At 40.4% G+C, this 19,828-nt stretch overlaps 1 protein-coding gene across 1 annotated transcript in view; it reads right to left on the bottom strand.

Annotated features, from left to right (window-relative positions):
* Positions 1-19,828, bottom strand: part of LOC124804616 (probable E3 ubiquitin-protein ligase HERC1) — a 790,356-nt gene that overhangs the window by 277,369 nt on the left and 493,159 nt on the right. Inside the window, exons 44-45 of the mRNA XM_047264817.1 lie at positions 16,650-16,799; positions 2,228-2,407 (exon numbers count right to left, since the gene is read on the bottom strand). Coding sequence (XP_047120773.1) covers positions 2,228-2,407; positions 16,650-16,799 — 330 coding nt within the window. The remainder of the gene's footprint in view (positions 1-2,227; positions 2,408-16,649; positions 16,800-19,828) is intronic.

The following is a 19,828-nucleotide window of genomic DNA, read 5'->3' as shown; positions in this document are numbered from 1 at the left end:
TGACCTTGTTTAGTACTGATGCACACAACCTAGTCCACTTTTGCTACCAGACAATTCAGTGTTCAATGTGTCCATGTACTTGTAAATGAAAGCAGGTGTAGCATACACAGATCACAGAAACATTATATGTAACTAATTAAATTTACTAACGAAAACAATCAACTATTGACAAAATAATTTAACTGGATAGATAAAAAATCTACTCACAAAGTGGCGGCACAACACACACATAAAAGATGGCTCTAATTGACAAGCTTTTAGAGCCAGTGGCTCCTTCTTTAGGCAGAAGGGTTGAAGGGGAAGGAAGAGGGGTGAAGGAAAAGGACTGGAGAGGTCTAGGAAAAGGGGTAAATTTCAGGAATGTCACCCAGAACTGTGGCACAGGGGGGCTTTCTGGTGACTTTCCTGAAATCTACCCCTTTTTCTAGACCTCTCCAATCCTTGTTCCTCATCCCTCTTCCTTCCCCTTCAACCTTTCTGCCTGAAGAAAGAGGCACTGGCTCCGAAAACTTGCTAATGACAACCTTATTTAAATTTATTGATATTTTCAATAAATACACTATGTGATTAAAAGTATCCGGACACCTGACTGAAAATGACTTACAAGTTCATGGTGCCCTCCATCGGTAATGCTGGAATTCAATATGGTGTTGGCCCACCCTTAGCCTTGATGACAGCTTCCACTCTCGCAGACATATCTTCAGTCAGGTGCTGGAAGGTTTCTTCGGGAATAGTAGCCTATTCTTCACAGAGTGCTGCACTCAGAAGAGGTATCAATGTCGGTCAGTTAGGCCTGGCATGAAGTTGGCATTCCAAAACATCCCAAACGTGTTCTATAGGATTCAAGTCAGGACTCTGTGCAGGTCAGTCCATTACAGGGATGTTATTGTCATGTAACCACACCACCACAGGCCGTGCATTATGAACAGGTGCTCAATCATGTTGAAAGATGCAACCACTATCCCCGAATTGCTCTTCAACAGTGGGAAGCAAGAAGGTGCTTTAAAACATGTGCTGTGATAGTGCCACACAAAAGAACAAGGGGTGCAAGCGCCCTCCATGAAAAACATGACCACATCATAATACCACCACCTCCGAATTTTACTGTTGACACTACACAAGCTGGCACATGATGGTCACAGGGCATTTGCCATACCCACACCCCGCCATCAGATCGCAACATTGTGTACTGTGATTTGTCACTCCTCACAACATTTTTCCACTGTTCAATCGTCCAATGTTTATGCTTCTTACACTAAGCAAGGTGTCTTATGGCATTTACCGACATGATGTGTGGCTTATGAGCAGCCGCTCGACCATGAAATCCAAGTTTTCTCACCTCCCGCCCAACTGTCATAGTACTTGCAGTGGATCCTGATGCAGTTTGTAACTCCTGTGTTATGGTCTGGATAGATGTCTGCCTATTACACATTACGAACCTCTTCAAGTGTCGGCAGCTTCTGTCAGTCAACAGACGAGGTCGGCCTGTATGCTTTTGTGCTGTAAGTGTACCTTCATGTTTCCACTTCACTATCACATCAGAAACAGTGGACCTAGGGATGTTTAGGAGTGTGGAAATCTCATGTATGGACATATGACACAAGTGACACCCAACCACCTGACCACATTCGAAGTCTGTGACTTCCGCAGAGCTCCCCATTCTGCTCTACTACTAAGGTCACTGATATGGAGTACCTGGAAATAGGAGGCAGCACAGTGCACCTAATATGAAAAATATATGTTCTTGTAGGTGTCCAGATACTTTTGATCACATAGTGTACATTCTATGTTACTAATTATGTAGCATTTGAAAGATAAGGTTTGTAACAACTAGATAAAATGAATATCAGTCTGAAGTTGTACACTATCTTCGGATTTCAAATGAAACAGCTATTCCTGTCACTCACCATACCATGAGTATTCTTAGCATGTATGGTTAATAGCTTTGCTGCTGTTGTCTACAAACACCAAAACATTTCAGTGTTTAGCTCAGTTGTTTAGGATTTGAGCAAATACAATACAATGGTAGTAACTGAAAAAACTATAAAAATTAAACTACAATGTTTAGGCTATTAATAAAAATTCAGATTACTTTCTCACAGACAGGTTCTGTTATTCTGTTACTAAATCCTGAAATAATGAAACTAAAGGATTACGAGTAGAAAATTGAGGCATAAAAGTCCTACATAAAGGAAAAGTTATGTACAGAAGAGAATAAATTTACCACCTGACATTTGGTTTGCAACATCCGCAGTCACTTGAGGCACAGAATTTGCACCTAATGGATCAGGCTCAGTGAACTGTAATGGCTCTGGTACTTCAGATCGTTCACCACTTAAAAGTTTCACAAAAACTGCTTGTAGACGGCTTATCTGTTCCAAATTCCCTGCATCAAAGCCATCATCTTCTAAAAAGAAACATACAAATTAAATTTCAAAACACAAAACTAGATCCCATATCTTGACTTACTTATTCACAGTTTAATTTGTTGTAACAGTGGACATACATAATCTGTGCTTAGCAGTTCTATGTAACTTTCAAATGAGATGCTAGCATATAAGTAAAAGTCACTTTAAAAACAACAGTTTATTTCCATGAATGGTGTATCATTTATTGTTATTACCATCACTACCATCATCATCAATCATTCAATCCAATAAGCACGTGTGGTTGCACATAATCCTCTTCCAGTTTGTAACATCCATCTTAATTCACCATATTATTCACTATTGTAGAGAAATTTACAACATCTCTGAGGGGACATAGTGGTACCCCCCCAATGTTACTATGGAAATCCAGTAGTTGGCACAACATTACTGTCAACCACTCTGGTATCGCTACTCTGACTGCTCTGGCCATCAGGAGTGCACTCTAACAAGTCCATACCAGAATCTTCATCATTTTGATCACCACAGCTGGCACTAATGTTAATGATAAAAGAACACCAACTCAGCTGAATTATTACACATTTATTGTGTTACAATCAGTTTCATTCTTAGCACCTCTTCAGGTTGCTGAGTTGGTTTAAAGTCATGACATAAATGGTCTGATTGCCGTATGTAATGTTAAAGACCAAATCCAGAAACATTGATCACAAACATTCTGCCAACTTCCTGGCAGAAGTACGGCGAGCACTCACAGCATGCAGCATACAGTAAACTGTCCACACAGGATTGCTTTCTTAGGTGGCCCTGCTTCTGATGGGGTAGGACATGCCTGTGACGAGACTGGAACAGAATGTGGTGGGTGAGTGCATAAGATAAATCTTGTACCTGGGTCTTTCACAGGAATATGACTCCTGGGATAAGAGGTTAGGGTAGACATGTCATAAGTATGAAACAGGACATTTCGGGGATAGGGTGGGCGGCAGATATAATTTTAGATGTAGTAGTAAGAAAACTGGGGAGGATGTTTCTCATTACAGAGCATGATGAAATGTAGCCAGAACCATGGTTAGGACTAGTTAAATTGTTCCAGTTCAGGATAATAAGGTGGAGTGCTCATCTGCAGCTGATTAGTGGGGATGATTAGAGATTATGGAGATGTACAGACATGGCATGGGAGATCTGTCCATGGGCTACGTTTGGAGGGTAATGTCCATATCTGAACACCTTGTCAAGTCCTTCTGCATTCTGAGCAAGGGATTGTTTATCACAGTAGATGTACTGCCCATAAGTGGCTAGACAGCACAGGAGACACATTTCATTGAGGAACAAGTAATAGCTATCAAATTACAGGTACTGTTGGCAATTGGTTTGTGCACTCCACGTAGCAACATAGAATACAGAAGTGACCCCTATAAAGTTATATAAATTTATTTACTCTTGATGACAGTGACATAAGATAGCCTTTTTGTAAATTTATTTTTATTGATACCACAGTAAGAGTGACACAATTATTTTATGTTTACTATTGTTATCATTTCGATCAAAGATGGGAACCAATGAAAGTTTATTTCACCAATAACTCTTCATGATACATAAATAGACTTCCCTTAGAAAGTTTTGAATCTGCAGAAAAATGAGGAGGGAATGTCTTGGCCCTGAATACAGATAATGAAGATATCATCAATGAACCAGAGAAGGAATTTAAGAGGGTTACAAATGATTCCTGTGGATGGTCCACACTGTCTCACAGAAACATGAATTCATTGGACTTGCTGAAACTGTTACTTTTCACTGTCGTTCCTGCTGTTCCCACTTCCAGATAACCTGAATTAACAGAAACTATTTGTTATATATATATATATGTCTGCTTGTGTCTGTATGTGTGGATGGATATGTGCGTGTGTGCGAGTGTATACCTGTCCTTTTTTCCCCCTAAGGTAAGTCTTTCCGCTCCCGGGATTGGAATGACTCCTTACCCTCTCCTTTAAAACCCACTTCCTTTCGTCTTCCCCTCTCCTTCCCTCTTTCCTGATGAGGCAACAATTTGTTGCGAAAGCTTGAATTTTGTGTGTATGTTTGTGTTTGTTTGTGGTCTATCGACCTGCCAGCGTTTTTGTTCGGTAAGTCACCTCATCTTTGTATTTTTTTATATATATATATATATATATATATATATATATATATATATATATATATATATATATCATCTTTGTATTTTTATATATATATATATATATATATATATATATATATATATATATATGATGAAACTTACCAAACAAAAGCGCTCGCAGGTCGATAGACACACAAACAAACACAAACATACACACAAAATTCTAGCTTTCGCAACCAATGGTTGCCTCGTCAGGAAAGAGGGAAGGAGAAGGAAAGACAAAAGGATATGGGTTTTAAGGGAGAGGGTAAGGAGTCATTCCAATCCCGGGAGCGGAAAGACTTACCTCAGGGGGAAAAAAGGACAGGTATACACTCGCACACACACACATATCCATCCACACATACACAGACACAAGCAGACATTTGTAAAGGCAAAGAGTTTGGGCAGAGATGTCAGTCGGGGCGGATGTACAGAGGCAAAGATGAAGTTGAAAGACAGGTGGGGTATGAGCGGCGGCAAATTGAAATTAGAAATTAGCGGAGATTGAGGCCTGGCGGATAGCGAGAAGAAAGGATATGCTGAAGGGCAAGTTCCCATCTCCGGAGTTCTGACAGGTTGGTGTTAGTGGGAAGTATCCAGATAACCCGGACGGTGTAACACTGTGCCAAGATGTGCTGGCCGTGCACCAAGGCATGTTTAGCCACAGGGTGATCCTCATTACCAACAAACACTGTCTGCCTGTGTCCATTCATGCGAATGGACAGTTTGTTGCTGGTCATTCCCACATAGAACGCTTCACAGTGTAGGCAGGTCAGTTGGTAAATCACGTGGGTGCTTTCACACGTGGCTCTGCCTTTGATCGTGTACACCTTCCGGGTTACAGGACTGGAATAGGTGGTGGTGGGAGGGTGCATGGGACAGGTTTTACACCGGGGGCGGTTACAGGGGTAGGAGCCAGAGGGTAGGGAAGGTGGTTTGGGGATTTCATAGGGATGAACTAAGAGGTTGCGAAGGTTAGGTGGATGGCGGAAAGACACTCTTGGTGGAGTGGGGAGGATTTCATGAAGGATGGATCTCATTTCAGGGCAGGATTTGAGGAAGTCGTATCCCTGCTGGAGAGCCACATTCAGAATCTGATCCAGTCCCGGAAAGTATCCTGTCACAAGTGGGGCACTTTTGGGGTTCTTCTGTGGAAGGTTCCGGGTTTGAGGAGATGAGGATGTGGCTCTGGTTATTTGCTTCTGTACCAGGTCGGGAGGGTAGTTACGGGATGCAAAAGCTGTTTTTAGGTTGTTGGTGTAATGGTTCAAGGATTCCGGACTGGAGCAGATTCGTTTGCCATGAAGACCAAACCACTCCTTTTAATACATCCTCACGTAGTTTTTTCGAAATTTTCCCGAATTTCTCCACCCTTTAACGTGTTTTGGCGGCAACACAACCACCTAACCTTTATGCACATCATTATCTACCTACACAAGTTCACCACAGGATCAACATAGCCCAGCCCTAACCAACCCTTTTTCGCCTTTTTTTCACACCAGATCTCCATTTGCTTTCTAATTTTACCTTTATCTCTCCCCATATATTTTTTCATATTTATTTTCATTTTCATTTCAGCCTCGTGTTCCACTTTCCACCTTCTAGTACCATGTCACCCTCACAACACCTTCACAACGACCCCATTAAGTTTTATTTACATTCCCTCCGCAAACATGCCTTCGCCCTAGCCAGATTACACTCCCATATTTTATTTTCTCAGGCTTGTCTGACATTTGGCATCACCCCCAAAGGCCTCACACTTAAAGTTCCCATCTCTGGCTGCAACCCTTCTTTCCATCAGTCCCTATACCAGTTCCAAACCAAACAATCCATTGCCCTCACCCACCTAATCCTTCACCTACACATCCACTCAGCCAATCAACACGCCCATCAACTCCTATCCTTTATAAAAATCCTCAATCTTTCCTCTCCCACATCCACACCTGTTGTTCAGAGCATCCTCCTACAGGCCAACCGCAAATTAGAGCAGCATGCCACCCTCCACCTTAAAAAACTATCCAATCTCCTGGTTTCCCACCTCCGGAAAGGCAACTCACTCACCCTTCACAACCTTTCCAGCAAACCTCAACCTCCTCTCATTGCACACAAACCCAGTCTCTCCCATCTACTCAATCTCCCACTTCCAGCTCCACTCCCTCCAAAACCTCAAAATTCCAATCAACGCAATCTGGAACCACAACACCCCAATTCAGTAGTTAACCTTTCCTCCAAACCTCTCTCCCAATCCGAAACCTCTGTCCTATCCAAAGGCCTCACCTTCAGCCCCACTCCCAGATTTAACCAAACAGCCCTCGTCAAAGATTTACTGTCCTACACCCGTACTCTCTGCTGGAAATATCACTTTGCCACGAAGAAAAATGATCCTAATCATACTCCTAATGATCCAACTCCCCAAGACACTATCCAAATTGAACCATGCCTGGAACAGTTCCGTCCTCCGTCACAGCGGGACCCACCTCCTCTTCCTCAAAATCACCCTCTCCTAACCTTCCAGGAATTTCTGACTTCCAGCCTTGCCTCTCAATCCTTCTTAAAAAACCTTAATCCTACTCCCAACATCACCACTGCTGAAGCCCAGGCTATCCGTGATCTGAAGGCTGACCGATCCATCGTCATTCTTCCGGCGGACAAGGGTTCCACAACTGTGGTACTTGATCGTCGGGAGTATGTGGCTGAGGGACTGCGTCAGCTTTCAGACAACACTACTTACAAAGTTTGAAAAGGCAATCCCATTCCTGATGTCCAGGCAGAGCTTCAAGGAATCCTCAGAACCTTAGGCCCCCTACAAAACCTTTCACCCGACTCCATCAACCTCCTGACCCCACCAACACCCCGCACCCCTACCTTCTACCTTCTTCCCAAAATTCACAAACCCAATCATCCCGGCCGTCCCATTGTAGCTGGTTACCAAGCCCCCACCGAACGCATCTCTGCCTACGTAGATCAACACCTTCAACCCATTACATGCAGTCTCCCATCCTTCATCAAAGACACCAACCACTTTCTCAAACGCCTGGAATCCCTACCCAGTCTGTTACCCCCGGAAACCATCCTTGTAACCATTGATGCCACTTCCTTATACACAAATATTCCGCATGTCCAGGGCCTCGCTGCGATGGAGCACTTCCTTTCACGCCGATCACCTGCCGCCCTACCTAAAACCTCTTTCCTCATTACCTTAGCCAGCTTCATCCTGACCCACAACTTCTTCACTTTTGAAGGCCAGACATACCAACAATTAAAGGGAACAGCCATGGGTACCAGGATGGCCCCCTCGTATGCCAACCTATTCATGGGTCGCTTAGAGGAAGCCTTCCTGGTTACCCAGGCCTGCCAACCCGAAGTTTGGTACAGATTTATTGATGACATTTTCGTGATCTGGACTCACAGTGAAGAAGAACTCCAGAATTTCCTCTCCAACCTCAACTCCTTTGGTTCCATCAGATTCACCTGGTCCTACTCCAAATCCCATGCCACTTTCCTTGACGTTGACCTCCACCTGTCCAATGGCCAGCTTCACACGTCCGTCCACATTAAACCCACCAACAAGCAACAGTACCTCCATTATGACAGCTGCCACCCATTCCACATCAAACGGTCCCTTCCCTACAGCCTAGGTCTTCGTGGCAAACGAATCTGCTCCAGTCCGGAATCCTTGAACCATTACACCAACAACCTAAAAACAGCTTTTGCATCCCGTAACTACCCTCCCGACCTGGTACAGAAGCAAATAACCAGAGCCACATCCTCATCTCCTCAAACCCGGAACCTTCCACAGAAGAACCCCAAAAGTGCCCCACTTGTGACAGGATACTTTCCGGGACTGGATCAGATTCTGAATGTGGCTCTCCAGCAGGGATACGACTTCCTCAAATCCTGCCCTGAAATGAGATCCATCCTTCATGAAATCCTCCCCACTCCACCAAGAGTGTCTTTCCGCCATCCACCTAACCTTCGCAACCTCTTAGTTCATCCCTATGAAATCCCCAAACCACCTTCCCTACCCTCTGGCTCCTACCCCTGTAACCGCCCCCGGTGTAAAACCTGTCCCATGCACCCTCCCACCACCACCTATTCCAGTCCTGTAACCCGGAAGGTGTACACGATCAAAGGCAGAGCCACGTGTGAAAGCACCCACGTGATTTACCAACTGACCTGCCTACACTGTGAAGCGTTCTATGTGGGAATGACCAGCAACAAACTGTCCATTCGCATGAATGGACACAGGCAGACAGTGTTTGTTGGTAATGAGGATCACCCTGTGGCTAAACATGCCTTGGTGCACGGCCAGCACATCTTGGCACAGTGTTACACCGTCCGGGTTATCTGGATACTTCCCACTAACACCAACCTGTCAGAACTCCGGAGATGGGAACTTGCCCTTCAGCATATCCTTTCTTCTCGCTATCCGCCAGGCCTCAATCTCCGCTAATTTCTAATTTCAATTTGCCGCCGCTCATACCCCACCTGTCTTTCAACTTCATCTTTGCCTCTGTACATCCGCCCCGACTGACATCTCTGCCCAAACTCTTTGCCTTTACAAATGTCTGCTTGTGTCTGTGTATGTGTGGATGGATATGTGTGTGTGTGCGAGTGTATACCTGTCCTTTTTTCCCCCTAAGGTAAGTCTTTCCGCTCCCGGGATTGGAATGACTCCTTACCCTCTCCCTTAAAACCCATATCCTTTTGTCTTTCCTTCTCCTTCCCTCTTTCCTGACGAGGCAACCATTGGTTGCGAAAGCTAGAATTTTGTGTGTATGTTTGTGTTTGTTTGTGTGTCTATCGACCTGCCAGCGCTTTTGTTTGGTAAGTTTTATCATCTTTCTTTTTAGATATATTTTTCCCACGTGGAATGTTTCCCTCTATTTTTTTTTATATATATATATATATATATATATATATATATATATATATATATATATATATATATATATATATATATATATATATATATATATATATATATATATAACATAACTGATACCATAATGGAAAACACAAATAACAATATCTGCAAATATATTGCTGGCCGAATACCAAAGGGGTAAAGGAGTAACTTTGTCATGTTCAGACTGCAGATAAAACAAGTGACTGTTATATCAGTGCAAAGTCCAGACAGCAATCCATGCGGAAGCATTATTTAAATTCAATAAAGCTGGAAAGTTCAGACAATGAAATCTACACAGAAAATTACCACAACCATGTTTTCAGATTCAAATAGTTCAAATGGCTCTAAGCACTATGGGACTTAACATCTGAGGTCATCAGTCCCCTAGACGTAGAACTACTTAAACCTAACTAACCTAAGGACATCACACACAACCATGCCTGAGACAGGATTTGAACCTGCAACCATAGTAGTCGCGCAGTTCCGGACTGAAGCACCTAAACCGCTCGGCCACAGCGGCCGCCCATATTTTCAGACTGAATTGTTGTGTACTCTTGGTCAATTTAAAGAAACTGTCAGTATTAGTAACATCTGAAGTGCACTGTCAAATACTTTTGAAACTCTGATATGCTGTTCAAAACTCACACATTTTGTGCATACCATGAAAGCTAATGTAACTAATTTCTGTTACCTGATGATGATCGTACCTAATGGCAATCAATTGATTGTAACTGGCGCTGAATAAAGGTTTACAAGCCTGTGTCCAGGAAGTAAAGTGAATTACTTTTTCCTGCCAATCCAGAAGGTTGCAGCACTGTGACTGGTGAGTGGAAAGATGGTGGATGGTATTGGGAAGGCAACATATTCCTTGCCAGTTGCCCACTGGCTGTTTCCCAGTATGGATTACTCATAGTGTGTACCCATGTTTAAGTGATGCGTTGGGAGATTAAAATGCCACAAATCATTGAACAGTGATAGGCCATTAAATTTTGTGTGAAGTTAGGGAAATCAAGCAGAGTGGCACATGAAGGCTCCTCCAAAGCCAAAAAAGGCAAAGATGATGAAATCGCAGTTGAAGATGATGCTCATCATCTGTTTTGATTCCAAAGACACTGTCTACTCAGAGTCTGTGAGATGCGAAAAAACTGTCAACAGCAAATTTGAAAGGCTCTGAAATTGGGGACTTTGCATTGGGAAGGAGGTAAGTGGAAATTGGCGACTCAATCGAGACAATAACCATCTCATATGGTCTTCATTGTTAGTATGTTCCTGGCCAGGAATGGTGTCACAACACTGACCCAGCTATGATACAGTCCCAATCAGGCACCAGCAGATTTCGTTTTGTTTCCTCGAATAAAAAGAACCTTAAAGGGCCATTATTTAGGGATGGTAAATGATGTGAAAGCCACTGCGATGAGATGTTCCAGAAAGCCTATCAGAGTTGACCGACTCACTGGTAAACATGTATTGATGCCAAAGGGTGCTATTTCAAAGAATATCAACCATCTGTACTTTTATTTTCAAAGAATTGTTCTTTATGGATTTATTCAACTTAATTTCCAGACACACCCCGTGTTTCAACTTCAGCTATTGGTAGCTCTTACATATGACTTACTACAATTATTCTTAGCTGATGATGTGGATAAAATAAAGAAAAAAAAGAGAGATTTCTGTCCACTACAAAGATGACATGTTGAGTTGCAGAGCCAGGCACAATGAAAAGACTGATACACTAAAGCTTTCGTGGACGCCCCCCCCCCCCCCCCCCCCCCTCCCCAACCACACACTGAGGAGGAGATTAGTGTTTAACATCCTATCAACAACGAGGTCATTAGAGGCAGGGCACAAACTTGGATTGGGGAAGGATGGAGAAAGAAATTGGCTATGCCCTTCCAAAGGAACTATCCTGGCACTTTCCTCGAGGGATCTTGGGAAACCACGGAAAACCTAAATCTGGATGGCTGGACACAGGCTTGAATTGTCATCCTCCCAAATGTGAGTCCATTATGCTAACCACTGCACTACCTTACTTGTTCATACAAGCAATCACACCTCATACACACATGACTGTCATCTCTGGCAGATCAAATGATGGAAAGTCCACATTGGAATATCAACAATATTATGAAAAGGATTGATTCTGGCTGGAGTGGCAGGAAATAGGCATCAGGTGTGCATGAGGTGTTCTTGCTGTGTGAATGTGTGTGTGAGGTTTTTTTTCCTTTTCAAAAGGCTTTGGCTGAAAACTAAACGTGCAACAGTCTTTTATCATGAGTAGCACTCATCTTTTTCCTTACATTGTTGATATTCCAATTGCAGTTTCTATTGTTTGATGATGCGGATAGCTGATTCCCCTCCCCCCCCCCCCCCCCTCTTTCAGCTTAAAGCACTTATCTCCCATCAATTGACTATCACCTCTCCAACACCCCAAGAAATGGCTTGCCTCTCAGTGTTCTGAAGAAAATGAAGTGCTGTGAAGTTCAGATCCGGACTGTCTGAACTCCCATATGATGATGTGTATTTTTTTAATTTCTTGTGGCATAATGAATAATCCATTAAATTCTGGGCAAGCAGTCATGCAAATACTACTTATGATACTTGGGCCACAGACTGTCTTGCCATCCTCTGAGCCAGTAGCTGCAATCACTCTTCACAAATCGAATGAGTCCTTAAGACCATGTACAAAGGGCACACTGTATATCCAATTATGATAATTTGCAAGAAGAGCTCACACACCTCAAGAGCATTTTTAAAGTGAATGGATATTTCCGGAAAAAAAAAAGAAAAATAATTAAAAAAAACAAACAAACTGCAGAGCATTCAATATATATCCTAGAATGCAAGTACATGACCTGAAAGAAGAAAAGTAGTACTTTCAGATCAAGAGTGTTTTTGCCTTATGTGGGTGCTCTTTCTTTGAAAATAAGCCATATTCTAAACAAACACTGTGTTAAGGTGATCTTCCAGCTCATATGAAGATTGCAGCCTTATTGTGTTATGTGAGGGATGATTTATTGCTTCGTAAAGTGGGCGTGTATCAGATTCCTTGTGGAAATTGTGATGTTTTGAATATGTCAGACAACATGCACCGTTCATGGGAGAGGCATGGAACACTGAAAATACACATGCTTACCACAGCCAGCCAAGTCAGCTATGACAGAACATTGAATGAAAGTGCTGGCAGGTCGACAGACACACAAACAAACACAAACATACACACAAAATTCAAGCTTTCGCAACAAACTGTTGCCTCATCAGGAAAGAGGGAAGGAGAGGGAAAGACGAAAGGATGTGGGTTTTAAGGGAGAGGGTAAGGAGTCATTCCAATCCCGGGAGCGGAAAGACTTACCTTTCCCCCTAAGGTAAGTCTTTCCGCTCCGGGGATTGGAATGACTCCTTACCCTCTCCCTTAAAACCCACATCCTTTCGTCTTTCCCTCTCCTTCCCTCTTTCCTGATGAGGCAACAGTTTGTTGCGAAAGCTTGAATTTTGTGTGTATGTTTGTGTTTGTTTGTGTGTCTGTCGACCTGCCAGCACTTTCATTTGGTAAGTCACATCATCTTTGTTTTCAAATATATTTTTCCTATGTGGAATGTTTCCCTCTATTATAACCATGACAGAACATTGTATAGATATGGGTCATTCAATGAAGTACAGTGACATGAAGATTTTAACACACACTTCCTCCTTTTGGAATTCTGTTTTCAAGGATCCCATAGAAATTAGATTAACCAATAGCTCAACAAATAGAGATAATGGTTTTAATTTGGATAAGGCATGGAATCCAGCTCTTCATGTAATTCAATTGCATAAAGGTTGTCAAGGTGTTGCTGCCGCTAAATACACATCGATAAGTGAATCGAATGTCTGAACGCTTTCACGACAGGCAGCGTATGTGTAAGTGTATCTCTTTGCCACTGACCAGCATCAGTGACACTCCTGCACCATATCACTGTGGTGGAGTATATAAGGCCACACCTGGCACCTTGTTGTCAGTCTTGTGACTCACTTTGAGGACGGCTGCACAATATGCAGCTGAAATATCAAAGTAAGTAGTAGTAATTGCACGGCTGCATGCCTAAAATTTAATGGATTACCCATATGATGAAACTTTATGTGCAGCATTTAAAAAACCAGTTCTTTGACACCAAAAGTGTAGGAGCTGAATGAAAAATGTGTAAAGGTTTTACATGGCACTTTTCAAAACCTTTGGTAATTTATCTTGGACCACCTTCCACTGTCCCTCCAATATGGTTCCATTCAATGTAAAAATCAGCTGTGTCATATTTGGAGTCACTAGGATAAGAGGAAAGGGTGGAGTCATGCATTCAGCTTTGTAAAATAAAGGGACAAAAACAAACTTCACAAAGCATTACTTCTGCTTAATAAATTCACTAATTATCTAATGTATACAGGTTGCTTGCTTCCATTTCCTTAACTGAATATGTCCTCATTCCATTCATATGGGTTGGGTGATTTGATGGCTCAGTGACTCTAAAATAGGTAGACAGTTCAGTGCAAGTGGAGACATTCCTTTCTATAACCCAACTTGACCACCCTAGAAGTATTTCAATACTGAGAGATGGTAGGGATAGGAACCATCACAAGTCTTTGGTTTGCTTATGGAACAGAATACATTTATTTGGGAATTGTTGTTGTCTTCATTTTGAAAAGAGATTGGATGCAGCTCACTGCAGTCCAGTCCACACTGTGCAAGTCTCTTCATCTCTGCGTAACTACTGCAGTTTACATCCATTTGAGCCTGCTTACTGTGATCAAACCCTGGTTTCCTTCTACAATTTTTACTCCTTGCACCTCCCTCCATTACCAAACTGATGATGCCTTGGGATGTGTCCTGTCAACGAATCCCTTTTTTAGTCAAGCTGTGCCACAAATGTTTTCCACACAGTTAGGTTTGGTACCTTTCCATTAGTCATTCCTCCAATCTGTCTATTTTTTGGCATTATTCAGTACCATAACAGTTCAAAAATTTCTATTTTTGTCTTATCTCAACCATTTAACATCCACATCTCACATCTAACAAGGCTAAAATTTAGACCCTAAAATTTATAGTTGATGTTAAAAAAAAATCTTCTTTTATTAGACTTTTCTTGTCTTAACTGCTTAACATCACATTCCTCTTCCAAGCAAGTGTATAAACATAGATATGTATTTCTTCAATCTATATTGTGAGATAAGTCACAAGTTTGGTACTATCTAACAGGTTCTTTCATTTCTCCGTTACCCAAACTGATCTCCTCTGAGAATGAGGTCAATTTCTACCAGTCTTTCCATTTTTCTGTAAATAATTTCTAGCATTATATTGCAACCATGAGATATTAAACTGGTGATTCAGCAAAATTCATACCTCTTAGCACCTGCCTTCCAAAGAACAAGAATTATTACATTTTTCTTGATTTTGCATACCAGGCATTTTTCTTCAAAGATTTCCTTAATTTTTCTTAAGAGTCATCTGTGTTCCACATAGGCATGTATGATTCTACAGTTTTGCACTTCTCCTCTAATCATTCCTGTATTGCAATATTGCACTTTCTCTCAACATTATTTTTAGGCCTTCCTTACTCTCTTTTGCCTGCTTCATTTGCTACAGTTTCTCATTTTGCCAGTTAAATGAAATATCATGTGGGCTGTCCAAGGATATCTGCCAGGCCTTGTTCTTTGCCTATTCGATACTCCACTACCTTCCCTGTTTCATTTCTCAAAGCTGACCATGAGCAACAAAAACTTTTCTCACCTTTTATTAGTACAGTCTGTGGTCAGTTTGGGTTCTGTATGTACTGTAAAACAAAGTTGTTCCAAAATTTTTTTTTCTAATTTTTACCTTTGTGATTAAGTGGTTTTGCATGATACCACTGGTTATTGGTTATTTGTGTAGGGATGTATTTCATTGAATCAATAAAGATGTGACTGGTTTACCAGACAGACGTGATGATGGAATGCATATTCTGAAATACTTCTGAGATGCCGTCACTACTTTCCCTCTTTCATTTCTCAAAGCTGACCATGAGCAACAAAAACTTTTCTCACTTTTGGTTGGTATGGTCAGTAGTCAGTTTGGGTTCAGTATGTGCTATAAAACAAAGTAGCTGTAAAAAATTTATCTGATTTCACCTATGTGGTTAAGTGGTTTTTAATTATACCACTGGTTATTGGTTATTTATGCATGGGCATATTTCACTGAATCAATATAGATGTGACTGTTTTACCACACACACCTGATGATGGAATGCATGTTCGGAAATACTTCTGAGACGCCATCTTTTATTTATTTCCAGTTTTTGTGACTTCCTTCCTTTTTACATTGAGATGACCTTGTAAAAGATATGGACTAGCTACTACATTAATTACAATTATAATGCTCTTCCAAATGAGTACCTGACAAGATTAGGAGAAGTTTTTTCTCTACTCTAGTTATAAACTTCGCATAATTTTTGGGCAAGTAATTCAGAAGTAAAGCTGGTCTTTTATAATTATCCTCTGAAAGGAGATAAGCATGGCAAAAACAAACGAGGTAAGAGAATAGAGTTCCATGTCTTAACAAAAACAAAAATATCTCTCAGAGTCCACATTTTGTGAAGATGTTTCAGAAGCTAATTAACGTATTACACCTCCAGTTAAGGGGAGTTCCTTTACAGATCATGATCAGATGTCATTTCTTTTACTTCTGTTCAGCAGGTGTAGATTATGTAGTTACAAAGCTCACAACAAGAAATTCGTATCAAATAAGATCCCAAATATTTTAAAAAGCCAGATCTGGACTGTACAATTACATTTACCAAATTTATCAATTTTAAATTCTCAAATAAACATGTGTTTTCATTATAACTTTTCTGTAGCCATCGTTGAATGGTGTAGTGAAGAGTTGAAACAGTTAGAATGTAGTGCCAAGAACAAATGAAGTTGTAACTGTGCTTTGTTTTTCATATTAAATGCTGATAATGTATGGTCATATGATGCCCAATATGGATATGGGTTTATAACGTAACAAACATTTCTGCTCGATGACACTCAAGAGTGTCACAGGCAAAATACATATATGAAGCAAAACTACATACCTGAACTTCGATGGTGATCCAATTAAGCAACAAATATGAAGTGTAATGGTATTTGTACACACATAATGGATTTCTAAGATATAAACTTTATCTTAAGCATAACAGTATAATACTGTAAATACCTTCTTCTTGAATGGGATCTGTACCCATAAGATCAGGAGCCAAGGTCTGAGCTGCATTAGAGGGTGTCCCAGAATCCGGAAATTTTGGTGATGTATACATATTTAAACGATATATTGCTTCACACTCACTGCATAGGATGTAATTTGTACCTAAAATTAAATAAATGAATTGAGTCAGGTGTAAAAAAGTTAAAGTTTTCAGTTTCAACTCATATTACTGTTTGAAATGCATAATTTCGGAAAATGAATACACATTTTCTCAACATTTATCTCATTTCTAATAGGTAAAAAAATCTGTGCATCACATATGTCACTACTCAAGTTCAACAAGTGATGACAAAAGATTTTATTATATTTTTCCTTAATTTCTATCCTTAATTTCTGATTTCCTTTTCTCAAAAATATCCTGATCATTACTGTCATTACATCTTTATCTATAAAAAAGGTTGTCAATTGAACTCTTTACACACACAAATTTCTCCAATTTGCACTTGTAATACGTTTCTTGAAAAATGTCATCTTACCTTTGTTTTATGAACCTGATGATTGTCACACAAGTGAAACTGGCTGTGTAAATAAAGTATTTTACTAGCAGCTCAAGGTGGTAATACAACATTTTTTCAAATATATAAGGGCTGTGGGGTATCACCTCCTGAAAATGTTTCTCGAGCTGTATTGGAATGTTGGTTCTCATAATTTTTAGAGTAAGATTTGTGAAATGTACAGTAGATTCATTGCTGTGTTTTCCAGTGGAGTATGATGAGAATTTCTGTGACATTCTTGTTCTGAGTTAAAATACCCATGAAGAAGTTCATAGCTAACCTGCTGAGCCTACTTGGTAATGGCCCCAGACTAACATACAGCACTCAAGAATCGAACAATAATTTTGCTAATAGCTTCCTTTGTAGGCTAATAACAATTCTTTAAGGTTCTTTGGATAAATCACAGTATGACTCTAGCTTTCTTTGTACTAAAATTATATCAGGCATTTTCCTTTATTTATATATAATGCTGTTCTTAACAGGAAGATGTAAACATAACGTAATAATAATTAGATAGGATCTTTTTATTAATGAATTTTATAAGTGACATATCAGAAAAATGGTCAGTTCTTTAATTCAGTTTGCAGGCAAGCAACTGTACACAATAGAGTCATGCTGTTAGAAAATGGTTACTTATGTGAAAAGAGTGGAATATGATCCGCATGTGATGAAAATACATAAAGGATTTTGCAGGAGGAACAGTAAATATTTTAGATGGTAATACAAATTAATTGAAATGAAACATTCCAAATAATATATGTCCAATAATTTTGGTTACAGACATACAGCCGTTAGAATGCAATCCAAACAAATACTCAGAGGAGATGTTAAGCAAAGACAAATGATTAAGCTCAAAGTCAATTTTCATAAATTCTCCCTACCACTTCAATCCACTTTCAAATTTATTGTAATCTGCCCAGCTGTATCAATGAATCACTGAATATATGTCTCTGGTAAGGTCACTAGGTACGGCACAGAAGAATACATCCACCGGTAAGGTCATGTGGCAAAATGTCCGTGGCAGATTTAAGGGTTGCTGCAGACCACCATGGTCTCACTTATCAAGCAGCTAATGTTTACAGCTAGCTCTCCAGTGTATTTATTGACAGCATCCATGTGGTATGTGGTTTTTTCCAGGACTGTGATTTGAACTTTGTTGTTAGCTACTGATGATGTTTGGCTAGTGCACAGATTTGCCTGTCTGCCTAATGTCAGGCTCTTTTTCACTCTCTGTTTGACTGATGGTTGTGTTTTTCATGAAAGAAATGATGGCATGCGGGTGCATCAAGAGTGTGGTTCATACTAAGACTTCCCATCAAACATACAAACAGCACTTATGTGTCAGTTATTCAACAAGCATTCAAAATACAATACCAATCACAACGTAATCCACTCCAGAAGTCCTCTGTTTTCAGTTTTTCCAGAAGAGGGGAACTACTAGTTTATGTGATTTAATTGTAAGTAAGTTGTGCTTTGTAAAAGCTGTGTTGCTGAAGAATCAGACTTGCAACAGAATTCTACTGACACTGCCATGTGCAACTCCTTGGATGTAATCTTAGAGTTCTTTTATGAGGGCAGCACTATTCATAGTCCAATAGATAAATATGTCTCCTGTGTTTATTTTTTAGTGGTAAAATTTTCTGTTAAACCATATGCATGTGCAAAAACATAAAGAGGTAATTCACAGGGATCTTGGTGACCAAGAAACATGACCATTTCTGTCTGTCCATCTTCCATAGAAGATTATATTTAGGACTTGCCACCTGACAACTTGTATGTGCAGAGGCCCATCATGCTGACAGAACATAGCCATCCTTGTAGTCAAAGGAATTTTTTTTTTCAATAATGCTGCTAGCTTGTTTTCAAGTATGCCTAGATAGCAGGGCCCTGTACAACAATGTCGTAATTCAAGAGACTCAATCAACTGTTTGTCTATCCTATCACATCATACTTTCACATAGAAGCATTCTTGAAAATATATGTTCATGACGTGAGTTACAAGTGCTATTGAGTTTGCTCAGGAAGTGTACAAAAATTTACACATGAAGCTTGTCAATGCTGTGTGAAGGCTAAGCAGCATTGCAACATCAACATGAAATACAACAGTCTGTAAATGAAAAATACTGAAGCAGTATGTTTTGAATGAGGAAACAGCAAATGAAAATGAGTGCTTGACGTTGGTTTCCAGGACAGGAAAATAACCTCATGTTTCAAATATTCCAACTTATGGTATTGTGGTTCAAGTTAAAGAAACATATTTGCCACAAAAGTTGGACTTGCAGATTTCAAAGTATCCAATTTTTGGATAAAAAAGTCAACGAATAGACACAATTTACGGTATAAATGTGTTCAAGGTGAGGCTGGAAACAAACATTGACACTCTTCACTCATAGGAAAACTCTCTTCCATCAATCATAGAAAAGTGCAGTCCCAATTATGTTTTTAATGCAGGTGAAACGGGCTTATTTTTTCACCTACTGCCTGACAAAACTCTCGAGTTCAGAGGATAAAAATGCCATGGCAGAAAAACTAGTAAAGAGAGGCTAACTGTTTTATTATGTTGCAATAAAAGCAAAACACAAACGTTTATGGCACTATTAAGTAGAAAGGCGAAGAGTCCACAATGCTTTAAAAATG

The sequence above is a fragment of the Schistocerca piceifrons genome, chromosome 7 (assembly GCF_021461385.2).
Source record: "Schistocerca piceifrons isolate TAMUIC-IGC-003096 chromosome 7, iqSchPice1.1, whole genome shotgun sequence".
NCBI classification, from domain to species: Eukaryota; Metazoa; Arthropoda; class Insecta; order Orthoptera; family Acrididae; genus Schistocerca; species Schistocerca piceifrons.
Note: the sequence above shows the minus strand (reverse complement) of the source record. Positions and strands in the feature narration are given on the sequence as shown.